Genomic DNA, 16,946 nt, shown 5'->3' with positions numbered 1-16,946 from the left:
TCCCTCCCCCCACCAGCGGCAACCCCCCCCCCCCCACCCACAGTGATGCTCACTTTTAACCACAACTCATCCACACCACCATCTTCACCACCACAACTAACCATCACCACCACACACCGTGTTTACAACTATTACTACATAACGGGGCTCGTCAGTGTTGCTGGGGAGATGGTGGTTAAGATGGTTGGTGTTATTGAAGACGTGACAGCTGGCTCCTGACGTGTCAGGCATGAGCTACAAGTAAAGATTAGTGTTAAACATCATGTGCCTGGGAGAGAAGAAACGGGAGAAATTATTACTACATACAAAATACTCCGGGAGGGAATAGACGGGGCAAGGTAAGGAGACATGTGTCAATAAAGTATTCAAATGAACCACAGAGACATTAGAAATAATTTGTTAAATGTCAGAGTAAAGTACATATAATTTGAAATTGATACGAGAGCCATTGTACTCTGGAACTTACTGATTGTGCACTGGAATGAGTGCACCATTCGATTAAGAGTTGAGAGGCGGGGCGCAAGAGCTGTGGCTCGCCTCCCTCAAATGCAGCTAGGTGAAGACGCCCTTCGTCAACACCAACATGTTTATATTGACAGTGACCAAGTGACTCGGCCAGACTCTCTCAGTGCTTGTACAAATATTTTGGTGCATGAAGGCACTACGGGCTCACCATAGCCCGTGCTACTTGGGACTTTTTGTTCCAAGTAGCGAATCTTAACAACAACAAACTTGGTGCATGTCCAAGTCTCCTCAGCCTTGCCGATGAGGTACATTCTCATCTGTGTCATGGACCAGGCTCCAGACAAGGGCTGAGTTGGATCCACTCAATTTTATTCATAGAAATCTTTCATATATAAATATATGAAGTATGTATGTATGTAAAATTATCCTTACCATTTTGAACAGTCTTCCTGGATGGTACCTGGATGAGGTTCTGAGAGTTGTTCTATTCAAGCCAAGCCTGAGGCCAGGCTTGACTTGTGAGAGCTTGGTCCAACAGGCTGTTGCTTGGAGCGGCCCGGTCTGCCGCCAGGGCGCGTAGTGTGTTCCGGATGTCCATTGGCAGCAAATGGTTGCTCCCTTCACATCCTAACTTGACTAGGTTAACACTCTTCCCCCTCCTCCCCCCCCCCCCCCACCTTTCATTAGTTTTCTTCCCATTTTTGCCAGTCATAGTTAAACTAGTGTTTAACTATGAGGTCATGAAGGCAGGGGAAAAAATGACCTCAAGGGTCATTTTTTCCCCTGCCTTCCCCTGGCCACTACCGGGGGTGTAGAGGTTTTATATAGCTTTGGGAAATAAGGTTCACACAGCACCGCTCCTGTGCCAGGTAAGTTCACTACGGGCTCACCATAGCCCGTGCTACTTGGAACTTGTTCCCGGTAGCTGAATCTATGACAACAACAACAACAGGTTGTTCCTTAAGGTAACCTCAATGACCCCGAGGCCCGGTCTCTTGGTTGACGGTCTGGTCGCTGAAGGTGTTGGCCGTCGCTGCAGATATGGCGCCAGTTGATGGAATATTATCTTGGTGTACATTATGATGTGTACATCTCGCCTGCCTGCCAGCCAATACTAATTGAGGTATTTAAATCGTTGCTAACAATTTAAGTGTTTTATTGAATGGATTTTGGCCGTAAATATTATGTGCACATTCTCAAAGTCTGCAACTGTTGAACATGTTAACGCGGGAAATAATGTGACAATACTCTAACCTAAATAACACTATTGTCTCCAGTCAAGTCATTGGCTTGTCATCTGGCAAATTCAACGTAAGAATTGTTTACCGTTTTAACCGTTACTTTCAATGCGTCACGTTACAATTGCAATGTTTGCCATACATTTTGAATGGGTTAATATGAATGAAAAACTAATTTGGCATAATAGAAGGCTGGAGGGAGAGCGTGAGGGTGGAGCCCAGGCACAGGTGTGCGTGAGTAGGGATGGACCCGGCGGCAGAGAAGGGCTTCAAGCATGTCAGGTAAACTGACAGGATTAAACCGGGAATATGTAGGGCAGACGTCAGTGGGGGTGGCGACGGTGGCCCTCACTACAGTGCCAACCTCACACTCGTCACTTGCTGTCCGTTGCAGCCACTCCTACACTCCCTCGGGGACGCGGCCGGCCTTTGGGGGGGGGCTGCAAGGCCCGCAGGATGCATGACTACGTTTCTGCCATGGGTATATTGGCGGGAAAATGGTGTCGGATTCGGACTATGTGAAGCCCACGTCAGGGCCAAGTTACTGTGAAGGGTATTAGGAATATCGTGCAGTAAAGATGAGTTTCAGCAGTATCAGAAGTACGAGGAGGCGGCTGGCCACTCATGAAACTCGTCCTTCACGCCGCACAACCCCTCGCGTTAAACGCACGCCGCCTGTGCTCACTCCTGCCAACACCGGCCAACTGGCCCCTACTTGCGCCGGCCAACTGGCCCCTACTTGCGCCGGCCAACTGGCCCCTACTTGCGCCGGCCAACTGGCCCCTACTTGCGCCGGCCAACTGGCCCCTACTTGCGCCGGCCAACTGGCCCCTACTTGCGCCGGCCAACTGGCCCCTACTTGCGCCGGCCAACTGGCCCCTACTTGCGCCGGCCAACTGGCCCCTACTTGCGCCGGCCAACTGGGCCCTACCAGCACCGGCCAACTGGCCGCCGACACCAGTGATGCCATCTGCAATACTACTACTCCCAGCACTAGTTTCTACACCAGCGTCCATAATATACCTCGTAGAAAGAGTGTTGGTAGTTGTGTAAACATTAGTGTGAAGGCAGTACCTCGGGAAACGGGTAGGTTTATGCCAAACCCGACGGTGTCTGACGGAGGTTCGCTAAGTGACGAAAAAGAAAGTTACAAGAAGGTAGTCAACAGCCCGAGCAAGACGTCGCCAGTCACGTCGCCTCGGCGACCTCTCCTTAAGTACCTGCGACCCAGCTACACCCTCACCAGTGATGACTCCTCCGTCAAGGCCCTTCGTTCTGCTAATAACTCTACAACATTTAACATCTCAAACCCGTCCTCTGACAGTGAAAACACCTCATCGCACGCAGAAATGGTCCGCCAGAGGAATGGGGCCCTGAAGAAACAATGGAGCTTCTGTGATCAAAGTAAGGGCAGGTCGCCAGAACCTCAAAACAAGTTTCAAATGAGAGAATATTTCGAGAGGCAGAATTCAAGTGATCAGAGTCGCAGTTCGACGCCAGAGTGTGGTGTGCCCTCCATCTGCCTGCAGCTGCCAGCAGTGGCCAGGCCTCGCCTTAAGAAGCAAAGCAGCTCCAGTGACGACGCCAACTTCGAGAAGTTTGACATTCTGTGGAAGCTGCGCCCAGATGAAGGGAAGAAGCAGTCTCCGCTGATTGGTAACCAGAAGCTTGAGAATGTGGAAGGTAGCCTAAGTGAAGGGAGTAAGAGAGGTTGCAAGGCCAGATCCATACCATTCACCAGGCAGAGTAGTTTGGACAGCATTTTGTCTCCAGAGCCATCGCCAAAGTCACTTACCTCAGTTCTGAAGCTGAACCGAGGCAGCAGCCAGCACAGGTTAATACAACATAAGGTATCTGTGGAAGATGAGTCAGTCAGTCTGGAGCAGTCATCACTTAATTACTGTCTCTCCTCTCCATCACTAACGATAACAGAGTCTTCTCCCATTGATAATGTACACGAAACTGTCGATCAATCCAGGTCACTATCACGAGACAAGGTGTTAATAAGCAAACCTTGCTCAGGGATCCAGGGGAGCGAGTGGGAGAGGGAGTTCCTAAAAGTTTTGGATGCTAATGCAGCGTCAGCCAGCAGCTCCCCTATTACCACACCGGACGGCCGCCGGCCCAGCCTTCTGGGGCGCCTCAAGTCTCTGTCTGGAAGAAGGAAATCAAAGTCCACGTGTAATGAATATAGCAGAGGTAGATTTAAATTACTTTTAGTCTGAAATTTGTGTTGATTATTCTCGCCTGTAGTGTATGTGGGCCTGCGGGCCGCTCCAAGCAACAGCCTGGTGGACCAAACTCACATGTCAAACCTGGCCTCGGGCCGGGCTTGGGGAGAAGAACAACTCCCAGAACCCCATCAAGCAGGTAGTGGTAATATTTGCATCATGGCAAAGACCAATTGATATAATGGGAGTAACCTGAATACTGGTAATTTAAGTTTACATTTTTTGTTGCTTATTCCGTGGCACTACTGACGGTTAAGGTCTGGTATAATCTGCAGTTTACTATGGTGGTTGTTGCATTGATGACATTTTCAATTGATTTTGAGATGTGGTTAGCTACTTCGAATATAAAATTACACACTTATCAAATGTAACGCAGCCCTCCGGTGGTAGATTTTATAAGTTTTAAAAAATACTGAGGGTTATTAATCACTGAGAATCATAGACTTTTCAAACTCGCAACATTAAGAACATCCTAATTAATTACAGGTTCCCCCCCCCCCACTTCCTCCCACGAAAACTTGAAATTCTATATGGAAGAGTGGTAGAGATGTAATGACTTAAATGAATGGGTGGTGTGTGTGTGTGTGCAGCTTTAAAGCTTCCCATCATCATGCAGTATTGTAAAATAATGCTCATAAATTTAAGGGAAATGGAAGTTGACCAGACTACACATTAGAAGGTGAAGGGACGACAACGTTTCGGTCCGTCCTGGACCATTCTCAAGTCGATTGTCACAACCATTCTCACAATCGACTTGAGAATGGTCCAGGACGGACCGAAACGTCGTCGTTCGTCCCTACACCTTCTAGTGTGTGATCTGGTCAACGTACTTCAGCCACGTTATTGTGACTCATCGCCTGCACAGGAAAAAGGAACATAATTAGCTTAGTTCAGTTTCGGCAAGTGCTTTATTGGATCAGTACTCGTGGAGATTAATGTTGAAATACAGTACGGTATACCAGGGACAGTCCTAGTGTTGCTGATGGCCAGGGCCAGCAACACTAGGACTGGTAAAACATACTAGGGTTGCTGTAGGCCTGGGCCAAGCCAAGGTTTGGCTCTCCCATAACATGTTCGAAATACAGTATATATTGCTGGACTTAGGAGTTTTGTATTTTGCTTATACTGTAGTTTACTCGGTGAGGTATCTGGCGGTGCACTCATCATCCCCACCCCACCTCTCCCTTCCTACTCATCTCTTGTCTTTCTCTCGTCTTCCTATCCTAATAAGAGTAAGTGTCACTGTCTTCATAATATTAAATGTCATTCACACAGAATATAATAGTTTCACTGTTTGACTTTGTGATTTGGCTTCGTTTTCTATTGGGGTGGTTATTTTCAGAATATAATTTAGGTGTTTTATGGTATTATGGCCTTAGTTCAAATAGCTGGGAATTTCTGTTAATTTTCCTGCGGTCAGTGAATAATGGTGTATATTTCTATAAGAAAACAAATACAATTTTTTTTTTAATATTTTCATAGGTACACTTGGCAAACAGTGACCCAAAAATCGTCGTGGGGGTCTGAATTTAACCCTGACACGCTATTACCTTTTGAATTCTGGCGACCTCGACCAGCCTATGTTCATCCCATACCCCAGACCATTCCTCCACCACTCCCCCCAACCTGCCAATTTGGGTGAGGTTAGATCCAAGCATCAGGCCTCCAACTTCGACTGAGACACCGTTGAGAGGCGGGACCAAAGAGCCAGAGCTCAACCCCCGCAAGCACAACTAGGTGAGTACACACACACACCACCCACCCACCATATTAGGCCTAAGATAGCATGTATTAGGCCTAAATTCCTTGGGCAGGTTAAGTTAGGATCTTTAGATACACTTCCGATTTCTAGAATGCCAGTTGGGCTAATTCAGTAATACAAATTATTATTATTAACATCTTTATTGACAAAATTAATTACAATTTTGCCTAATCTGAGGATTTTGATAGTCTTATTAAATTGAGGTTAATGCTAGTATTCACTGTCACGCAGGACAGAGGGTCATACATAAGACAATAGGCCTAAACTGTAGGCTGAAGCACATATATATCACGGTTACAATCAATGTTTTAATGTGTGGATATGTGAAAACAACTTTCTATTGTGCACTGCCACACAAGGGCAGGGATGGGTTCATAAGTGATACAGCTTAGAATATAAGTAGAAATTGTTCTTCATTCTTTAAAATGGACAAGCAAATTTTGGGTAAATTGTTAGGATGTCATCCAGAACACCTGAGTCAATAAAATAGTTACACAGTTGGTGGTACAATAGGCCAGGAGGTCTAAAGTCCTTTACGGTTTCACATTCATCAATATAGTGTTCTAGTGAATGCATTAAAGGTTTATCACAGAGTTTACAATCTGAATATTCTGGTAGTGGCTCAGCCTCACTAACCTGCCAGATGTGTCTATAGCCAAGGCGAATTCGCGCAATGACTACATCACATTGCCTGGTCCGGTTACAGTGCTGACCATACAAATACCTATTATTACAGAACTTGTCATAACTTTTAATACTGCAGCTTTCAGGTCTCTGTGCATTTCTTAGTTCTTCTAAATCTGAATTAATTTCTTTAATTTGTATGTTTCTAATAACTGCATTAGATAGTCCAAAATCATAATCAATGTTTTCTTTCCTGCAAGCCTCATTGGCCAATTGATCTACAAAGTCATGTTTTTCAACTCCAACATGGGATGGGATCCACACAAATTTTATACAAGAATTATTATCATTGGCAAAAATTACATTCCATTTAATATTACAAGCTACTTCCGACATACATTGTGATGGGTTATTTAAGGACTGCAGAGCACTTTTAGAGTCACAGAAAATAACTCCACCACCATTGAGCTTAAGGTATTCAGTGGCTAGATAAATACCCAATAGCTCGGTCTGTGTCGTGCTTGCCCAGTTGTTCAATCTCTGTGTACTAGTCATGATCATTTCATTCCCTTTATACACTGCACATGCACAACCTGTTCTACCAGTGCCTAACTGCACAGAGCCATCAGTAAAGGCATAGGATTCAGTCGGTTTGAGAATTTGAAGATGACTGTCAATAGTAATACAAATTGTGAACTCTGGGGGTTGAGCAGTACATCTTGATTTGTTTGACCAAATAGATGCACAATAAGTAACTATTTTAGGAGGATGGGCCGAGGATCATTAGAGGTGAAGCTGCATTAGTTCAGTACATTGACATCTCACTTGGCGACACGGTTGCTGGAACGTCATTACAAAAGTTAACAAAATTTTCCCTCTATATTCCTGCATCATGTATACTAGGTAAGTCCAAGAGACCCAACAAGCGAGACGGGGTATTCAATCAATTCAATTTCAACAATAAGAGGATCGACTGGGAAAAAATAAATGTAGACCTTGCAAACATTCAATGGGAGACGATCTTAAGCGACAAAACTCCCACACAGGGAATAGCTCAACTGACAGCTGAAGCTTACAAGGTCTGCTTGAAGGACGTGCTTGTGAGAAGGGGCAGAAAGAGGACCACTCTAGAAAGAGAACGCAGACGACTGTACAGGAGAAGGAAAACAAAATACCGAAATGCTTAGGCAGACACGACTATCACAAGAAAGGAAAGAAACCTAAACAGGGAGATCGAAGAAATAGAACAAACGTTGAAGCGATCATACGAGTCTGAGGAAATGGAATTGAAACAGAAAGCTATACAAGAGATAAAGAAAAATCCAAAATATTTTTTCACATACGCAAAATCAAAAAGGTCCAGTAGTTGGACCTTTAATTACAACCGATGGTACGTACACAGAGGACAACAAAGAAATTAGTGAAATTCTAAGAAGCCAGTATGAGGCTATGTTTAGCACACCAATAAACAATATGAAAGTTGATGATCCAGACTGGGGAGTAGAAGAACTCCCAGAACCCCATCAAGCTGGTATACTGTTGCAACTTGCTCTCGCACAAGTCAGCGCACATGACTTATTGCTTATAGTCACTATTTCGCTTATAAATAAGTATATATGTGACATATTCAAAGCCATATCTTTTTCAAGGCACTAACTTTTCCTATCAGTTTTATTAAACAATAGAGATTTTATACAAAATTTTACAATATCCTGAGTTACTTTACAATTTAAATATTTTAGTTTTGTTTTATTATTTTTATAAAACTGTAATATCAGTATAGGTATAGGTTCAGTACTAATTATAATATCTTAACATACTAAGAAGGTTAGGTTAGGTTGTGGTTTTCTATTCAGCTTTTCAAGGTAAACTCAAATATTCACAATAAATTAGTATGTCACATATGCACTTATTCATAAGCAAGATATTGACTATAAGAAGTGCAAGAACGGGTTGCCTGTAAGTTCAGTGGTGGCTCAGCCATAAGATTTGCTGAGCTTTAGTAATTCTCCCCCCCCCTCCCATCCCCCAGACACTCGCTGCCAGGTGTATGGCAGCACCATCAATCTCACACTAGAATAATAAGCAATGAACAAATGTCATAGCAAAATGAATTTGTTATTTTCAATATATTCTTGACTAAATTTTGAAGATTTTCATTAAAACGAGAAAGAAGTTTCCTTCTGTTCGATGATGATGCAGTTGCTCCCATTATATTCTGCCACAAGCTGCCACTAATGGTTTATATTGCTGTACTGCATGAAGATTTTGATGTTATGAATGTATTAAAATGTGCGTAAGTGCATTTTATATTGTTTACAAAAGACCAGTAATCTGCCTTTGGGGATGTCAGAGGAAAGGGAAGGAGGTACATTCCAATTAGTGTAGTCTGTAAAAGCCAGGGTATATTTATTTTGTTTACAAAGTTAATTAGGCTCTAAATATACTATTATTATGAATTCAACTAATTAATATACAGTATTTTGATTGAGAAGAGAACTAGATGTTCTCCATGTTTGGTCCATACTTGACTTCTCAGCTAAAGTTCTTTTGCCTGTACAGTATCTTAAGATTTAATTTTTTATTTTTTTGTACATTAGCATTATTCTGTTTCCCATTTTCATGTTATATTTCAATAGAACAGTGTGTTACAGTCAGATAATAAGAATATTTCTTCATTGCAGGTGGCTATCATCCTGTGAAGATAGGTGACCTATTCTACAATAGATATCATGTGATCCGTAAGCTAGGCTGGGGTCACTTCTCCACTGTCTGGCTCTGTTGGGATCTTCAGTAAGTACTTAATTTGTTTGATTTTTTTCTCTTGAGGTTATTATGTAGAATTGTAAAAGGAATGTTTCATTTGCAACTTAACAGTTTGTTTGCTAATGCTAAATTTACGGGCTCACTATTAGCCCGTGCTGCATGGACATCTTGTTCCGAGTAGCAAAATCTAAAACAATAATAATGCTAAATTTATTTGCAAAAATGTGTCCTTCATTTTCTAGAAATAGATGAATAGCAGGGTTACAAATGTTGTTTTTTATTGTATTACAATTTTAGCCAAAAAAAAAAAAAAAAAGTTTGCACAACTTTAAATTAAAATTGATTTGTCTCTATAATTGAGACATTATTTCAGAGTTTTCAAGGTAAAGTATACCAACTTTCTATAGACAACTTTATTCCCCAATAATAAATACCTGTACAGTAAATTTTAAATTTTGAACATCAATGTCATTAAAATTATTTTTACTTATATTTTTGTCATTTATTATGCACCACATACCCATCCCGTGGGTGGTGGTGTAAAGGCTTACAGAGGCACATAATGGGTTCAGGAAGTGAATGCCACAGTTCATTTAGTTAAGCAAATAACAATTTTGTGAAGCTAGCTGTACAGTTTCTTTTTCTTTTACACAAATACATGTACATATATCAGTAGTCTTTTTATATCACAAGTGATTCAAGAAGCGGTTAAACAGTATCTATACAGGCAGTTTACATCTGTGGTGAATTAAACAATTGCTAATCCTGCTCCACACCCATCCAACTGCATGGCAGCTTTACCGTCATGTGCATGCACCATTTTGGATACTTGCCAAAGATTTCTGGTAGTACAGTACAGGGGTACCTCGGTTTAAGAGTTTAATCCGTTCCTGGAGACGGCTCGTATTCTGAAAACTCGTAATCCTAATCCAATTTCCTCATAAGAAATAATGGGAAATGAATTAATCCGTTCCTGACTACCCAAAAACCTCACTTCACACTAAATTTTATACCTAAATTCATCTAAATAAACCTACAAAACTATATTCAAGTTATTACTTACCCTTGCTGATGACTGCTGTTGGCGTATGGAAGATGGTGAGGAGGAGGGAGGAGGAGAGGTTTTACTGTTTGGAAGGGGAGTCCCCTTCCATTATAACATCAGGCAGTGAGGACTTCACTGGTGTGCACTCTCTGGCACGTTTTGCCTGCATACCACTAGGACTTGCTTGTATTACTAAGACTCTGTCTAAAGACACTTGTTTTTCCCTACATTTAAACAATTGTCTGTAGTAAGACATCACATTGTCATTTAAAAGTCAATGCAACTGCCTGCTACAGCTTTATCTGGGCGAGTTTTTTCAACAAAACTTTGCAGTTCTTCCCATACTTCACACATTTTCTTAATGAAGAAGGAACATCCTCTACTGCCTCTACTAACAACTATTTTCTTAGGTTGAACCTTACCACTGGCTTTCTTGAGACCCATGGTGAGATATGTAATAACAACTTTTATGCTCAATGGACAAAAATCCGACAAAAAACTGTAAATCCTTGTGAAGAATTCAGGCGGGATAGTCACTGGGCACAAGGCACTGGTAAACTGAGGCGCGATCGCCATCCCACCACGTGGTAGTCGGCCTGTACGTGTATCAGCACCCCTCATCTTCCGAGGCAACCCTCGCTTTCCGAGGCAAATTTTCCGAGCAAATCCTGCTTGTATTCTGAAAAACTCGTATACAGGGGGACATGTATTCCGAGGTACCACTGTACAATACATCATTATGAATGAAGTACTTAGATTTCTGTAACACCATTGATGGCATTATCTCTGAACACCACAATTTTTTTTTTTTTTTTTTTTTGATATATACAAGAGTTGTTACATTCTTGTACAGCCACTAGTACGCGTAGCGTTTCGGGCAAGTCCTTAATCCTACGGTCCCTGGAATACGATCCCCTGCCGCGAAGAATCGTTTTTTCATCCAAGTACACATTTTACTGTTGCGTTAAACAGAGGCTACAGTTAAGGAATTGCGCCCAGTAAATCCTCCCCGGCCAGGATACGAACCCATGACATAGCGCTCGCGGAACGCCAGGCGAGTGTCTTACCACTACACCACGGAGACTGCAAACACACATCAAAATTTCATATTCAGTTACAGTATATTATGATGCAGAGTATGTGAATAGTTCTGCTGACATAGTTTACATTTAGTAAAGTCTACATCAGCAGGTGGTGCAAACTCCCAGAGGTACTTTTTCACGAAGTTAGTCTAACTCGAGACTGCCTCGATAATAAGGACACAGTATCCAGGTTTTCTCTTCAGTGACAAAATGATTGCTGATTTTTGTAGGCATAAAGGTTCATGAGGTGTTATGCTTGTGCTGTGCCTTGTACTGTACTGTAATTGAACAAAGTTGTCAAATTATCATAGACCAAGATGAATTGGTAAATTTTCTTAAAGTTGAATTTTTTTTGTAAAGCTTATGCATAAGCTTGTATCTATTACCAAGCTAGTTTGTTCTCATTATTAAAGTAAACACTATTACTCTATTTTTAAATGTTTTCTGCCTTTCTATACAAACAGTTTTGATGTGTATTTGTTTTTATTAATGGTTATCAAAATTGTTGTTAATAATGAAGGCACAACACTTACTGTTTAATGCATGTGTTTCTATGTATTTCAGAGCCAAGAGGTTTGTAGCACTCAAGGTAGTGAAGAGTGCCTCCCACTATACAGAGACGGCCCTAGATGAAATTAAATTACTAAAATGTGTAAGTTACCCGTTTTCTTACAAACTTTTTTAATTCCAGAAATATTTTTGTAAGGAATTTATTGCATGACCAACTTGTAATCTTAAATACTTTAACATGTGTCCATTATCTTCTTGGAGTAGAAGCAAAACAATTGTGAGTAATTATCTTGCCAGCCTTGTTTAGAACTTCATAAGGTGAAACTTTGTATCAACTCTCCTTTCATATCTCATACAGAAGACGTTGTCAGTCAGCTTTGAAGATTTTCTTCTGAAAAGCGTAAAGTACAGTTTAGTTTTCTTCTGCTTTTGCCAGAAAGTTGTCGTACATCGTTTCCCAGGCTGTATTTTCCCACAGTACAATTTTTGTTAAACACTAGCATTAAATAATATTTAGATATATTTTTCCATTCAAGTTTGTTTGGGTTTAATAATAATAAAAATTGTAATTATGCAAGATACAGTATTTGCAATACTGTACTTTGTACTGAATAGTATAGCACCTAACAAAATAAATAATTTTCTTGATGTGCCATATACAGTATTCCATGTTATATTGACATATCCACACACGTGCATACTAGCATGTGTACTTGTTTGCATATACAGATTTGATGGATTGTTTGCAAGTGTACTTGTTTGCATGGTCATGTATGTATTTTGTATGCCTGCTTAATTTCTTAAGTTTACATTTGTACTTGTGTGTGAGATTACCTCATTGTCGTTACAAAAAGTGAGCTATGCTAATAGTACTGTATCTGTCTTCCAGCACTAATATTTCTTTGTGTTACACTCTACTGTTGGCATACATTATGGCTCTTGATAGCCCATGCCACCTGTTAACTCTTAAACGGTGCAAAACGGGGGCCGGGAAGGCAAAAATATTCAAATTATGTAAATTGCTTAAAAATGTTAAGCAAATCTCCAACTTATTGACTTGAGCGTCGTAAAACCTTCATCAAAATATTTTCAGAAATTGATTTTGGACAAATTTTTTCAAAAAAGAAGAACGTTTTGCTGATAAGGAGAACAGCTCCTGGAACTGATAGATAGTGCAGTAATAGAGATGCAAGCACCTGTCCGACGCTCAAAGAAGAACAGTAGTAGGAAGTGTCCCCAAAGTGGATATGCAGCTGGTGCCTTTATAGCATTGCCGAGTAATACATAATAACACAAATAATTATGAGTATGTTGTTATGCTCTATATTGTTATATATCATATAAATACATTGCCCAATCTGTGACTTTCATCAATGTCCATTTTTTTTTTATCTCATTTGTTTATAATCAGATTCTGTTGTAACTTTACATTCTGGAGAGTGCATACCCACACCTAACTATGTGAGGATAGAATGATATTGGTCAACAAATACATGTCACAACTCACAGAACTTGGGACTTAGAAATTTTTTGGCTGATTTTTTTTTCACAGATTTCAAACTCTCTTTACTTTGTCTCTTTAAGTTGTTTTAATGATTAGGGATCTGATTAGGGCTTTTTCACTTACATAAAGTATACCCTAAATTATTCTAATTATTATAATTATCCCTATACAGTATTTTGTTTTTTTGTGGGTTTGTCTTGACTTCATTTCAACACACATTGACCTTCAACTTTCATATATTCGAGTATGGATATCAAACAATGTTAAAATATACAAGTAAATTAATGAATAGGAACTACCTTCTTGTCGATAACTTCAACTTCAATTATATCTATAATTAGAATTTCAACTTTGAGTTGGATAAAAAAAAATTCAGTTTCTGACCGATTCTCACCATTTTTACATATACCCTGTACAGTAGTGTGTGCAACTGTCTGTTCTACAATCCCTATAAAATGGATTTTTCATAAACCCTAAACATTTGGAGTTATAATTTTTTTTGTCTAAATTGACCACATATTTCAAATGCCATATTGAATTTTTTTTTTTACAGTAAACTATACTGAAAACTTATACTGTATTCTAATTTGATGAAAATGAAGATCATATGCTATTCTGAGAGCATAATAACACCAAATGAACAGTTGGTGATATTTTATATTTTTTAATCTAGATTTGAAAATCTGGAGTTTTCAATTTTTAAAATATCTTTGATTTTCTTGTTTTTCAAGTTACGTTAGTGATCATTTAGACAAAGTTGGAGCATTTGCTAGTTGATTATGCACAAAAAATTGGAAAGTGTTTGTACAAGTTTGAGAAACTGATGTTATGTCCAATCATATACAGTATGTATGTTTTGCACTGTTTAAGGGTTAACCATCACTATTGGTAAAAGAAAAGAAAAGAAAGAGAGAGAGAGAATTTCTTAACATTATTTTCACTAATTTGATTACAGAATTTCAGATAATGCCCCTCTCATTCTAGTGTCAGATAATTAGCAGGTTTCTCAGCCTATGAGGATTTTGAATGTTGTCTTAATGTCCCATATATTCTCGTCTACAGCTTTTGACATATCTGGGCATTGCAGTCCCCTCTCCATAACTTGGAAACCTTAATCTTTGTACTGTACCTACTTTGCTCTATGCTAATAATTTCTTGATGTTTCATGCTTAAATTTAAGTCAGGTGGACATTGTAAATGTATTTTTAGCATCTTTACATAAACTTCACTGTCAATGAGTACAGTAGTGCACAGGGTTCACTCACTTGCATTCATTTTTTCTTCTCTTCCTATTGTCTATTTTCTCAAGGTCATACTTGTTCACTTTGTAGCATAGTGTACCTTGTTGCATAATGTGCAACAAGGTACACTATGCTACAAAGTGAACAAGTATGACCTTGAGAAAATAGACAATTGCATTGCTTGTATTGGCTTTTATCCATCTCCATCATTACATTAACATTAAAGTTGCTAATCTTGTATGTCACTTAGTCACAATCTCCCAAATATTTTATTGAACCTGAAACTTGAGCATCCTCTGCAAGCACTTGTGAAGTTTACGAGGCAATGTTTTATGCTGATAACAAACAACAGGGTTAACGCCGAATCCTGTTGGACACTGCTCGTAACCCTTCTCCAAGTGGATGCTAAGCCTTAGATGGGAACCCTTGTTATGAAGGCTTTCAATGATTTCAGCAACTGCTTCTTAATTATAATGTACATATTTATACAAAAATATGTACGAGACAATTTATACAACTCGAGTGAGATTTTACTACATCCCCAGCACTGATGGGGAATCTACAACTTGTATAGCACAAAGGTTTGCAATAGCCTTATTAAGGGCTAAGCTATGAGGACAGGTTAATGGAACTAAATTAATCTAAAAATTTTAGAGGAGAGGATCAGAAAGGATACGATTATTATGCAAGGGCCGTCGACAAATTGGACTAAAACAGCCTCTTTCAATCGATGGGGAATAGGATTAAAATATCAGTGGAATGCACTTAAAAAAGTGCTAGCCACCATTAATCATAAGCTCAAGAGCAAATACAGTACACAACTTAAGAGTAAATATATACTATCAATTTTCAAACAACTTGAAATTTCAACATCACTGTCTCCATAGCCACTCCTACAATCATGCCCAAAACCACCACTACCATCTCAACTACCGTCAAATGTTCAAGGGGGCCTGACAGCTCAGTGGACAGTGCTCTGTGTTCATAGGTCTCAGGGTCTGGGTTCGATCCCCGGTAGGAGGCGGAAACAAATGGGCAGAGTTTCTTTCACTATGATGGCCTGTTCACCTAGCAGTAAATATGTACCTGGGAGTTAGACAGCTGCTACGGGCTGCTTCCTGGGGGTGGAGGCCTGGTCGAGGACCGGGCCACGGAGACACTAAGCCCTGAAATCATCTCGAGATAACCTCAAGATATGCATTTATGCATAAATTATGACACATCTGCATTTATGTGGCTACCCTGGACTACATGAAGGCAAGTACAGTATAGGTACCACCATCTCGGCCAATCCAATCACCACAACTACTAAAATCAACTATGTACAGTACTAGCATAATCACCACCACTTGTGTAACCTAACTATACCACCACTACTGATGCAAAATCCATGACCACAACCACTGCCTCATGATCATTGTATTATGTTCATTCTGGTCACTACAAAAGCTGGTATGCATTACAGCACCGTGGAATTATTGCATTTCCTGGAATCATTATAACATCCTGTTTAAGCACTTATCATGAGGCAACTGGCATTTATTGAAGTATCCTTGTATGAATGTATTTCATGTGTGTTATTATTTTCAAGATGGAGTAAGCAAATAATGTTTGGGTGCTAGCCCTAAATTTTGTCTAGCACAGAGTGGTTTCAGTACAACATTAGTGTGTTTTTATGTGGTATAAGCATTTTTAAACTAATATGGCCCGAGTGTTTTACAGTGTTGGTACTACAGTGTATATATTTTTTTCTTGCAGGTTCGAGAATCTGATGAGAATGATCCTAAGAGAGATAAAACGGTTCAATTATTAGATGACTTCAAGATCAGCGGGGTGAATGGAACGCATGTATGTATGGTATTTGAGGTGCTGGGACACAACCTTCTTAAGTTTATCATCCGCTCCAACTACCAAGGGATTCCCCTTGCCAACGTTAAGAATATTATACGTCAGGTAACTCTGCGCTGATATTTTAACATTTTTCCAAAAATATGCAGTATTTTCTATATTTACTGAAAAATATATATGCTGTGTACTCCTGCTGAAATTGAACTCATTCCTTCAGAATGCCAGTTGAACCTAAAACTTTTATTTCAGTTGCAAAATTTGAGTGACTTTGGACACAATGAAAATTTTCATTGTCATATTTCAAACTAAAAATATTTTAGGTGTTCGACTTGAAATGAATAGTTTTAGGTTGAAGTTGAAGAAATATATTCAAATTTCCTATAAATTCTAAATATTTTAACATTTACTAAACATACATTTTGAATATAGGTTGATCTGAGATGTACCCTATTTTTCATTGTGTTTATAATAAGAGGTTATTGTACAACAAACTTAATGAGGTACTTGACAGTGCTGGGTTCTTGTTCCCCCTCTTCCTTCCCCTCCCTCTTCCTTCCTTCCCCCGTCCCTCTTCCTTCCTTCCTTCCCCCTCCCTCTTCCTTCCTTCCTTCCCCCTCCCTCTTCCTTCCT

General features: G+C 40.0%; 1 protein-coding gene across 2 annotated transcripts in view; it reads left to right on the top strand.

Moving 5' to 3' along the window:
* The window catches only part of SRPK (SR splicing factor protein kinase), a 218,425-nt gene that overhangs the window by 183,908 nt on the left and 17,571 nt on the right, over window positions 1-16,946 (top strand). For both annotated transcript variants that reach the window (XM_045766616.2, XM_045766614.2), the window contains exons 3-5: window positions 9,005-9,113; window positions 11,778-11,865; window positions 16,227-16,421. In XM_045766616.2, coding sequence (XP_045622572.2) covers window positions 9,005-9,113; window positions 11,778-11,865; window positions 16,227-16,421 — 392 coding nt within the window. The remainder of the gene's footprint in view (window positions 1-9,004; window positions 9,114-11,777; window positions 11,866-16,226; window positions 16,422-16,946) is intronic.

The sequence above is a fragment of the Procambarus clarkii genome, chromosome 81 (assembly GCF_040958095.1).
Source record: "Procambarus clarkii isolate CNS0578487 chromosome 81, FALCON_Pclarkii_2.0, whole genome shotgun sequence".
Lineage (NCBI taxonomy): Eukaryota > Metazoa > Arthropoda > Malacostraca > Decapoda > Cambaridae > Procambarus > Procambarus clarkii.
This window is presented reverse-complemented; position numbering and strand designations above follow the sequence as displayed.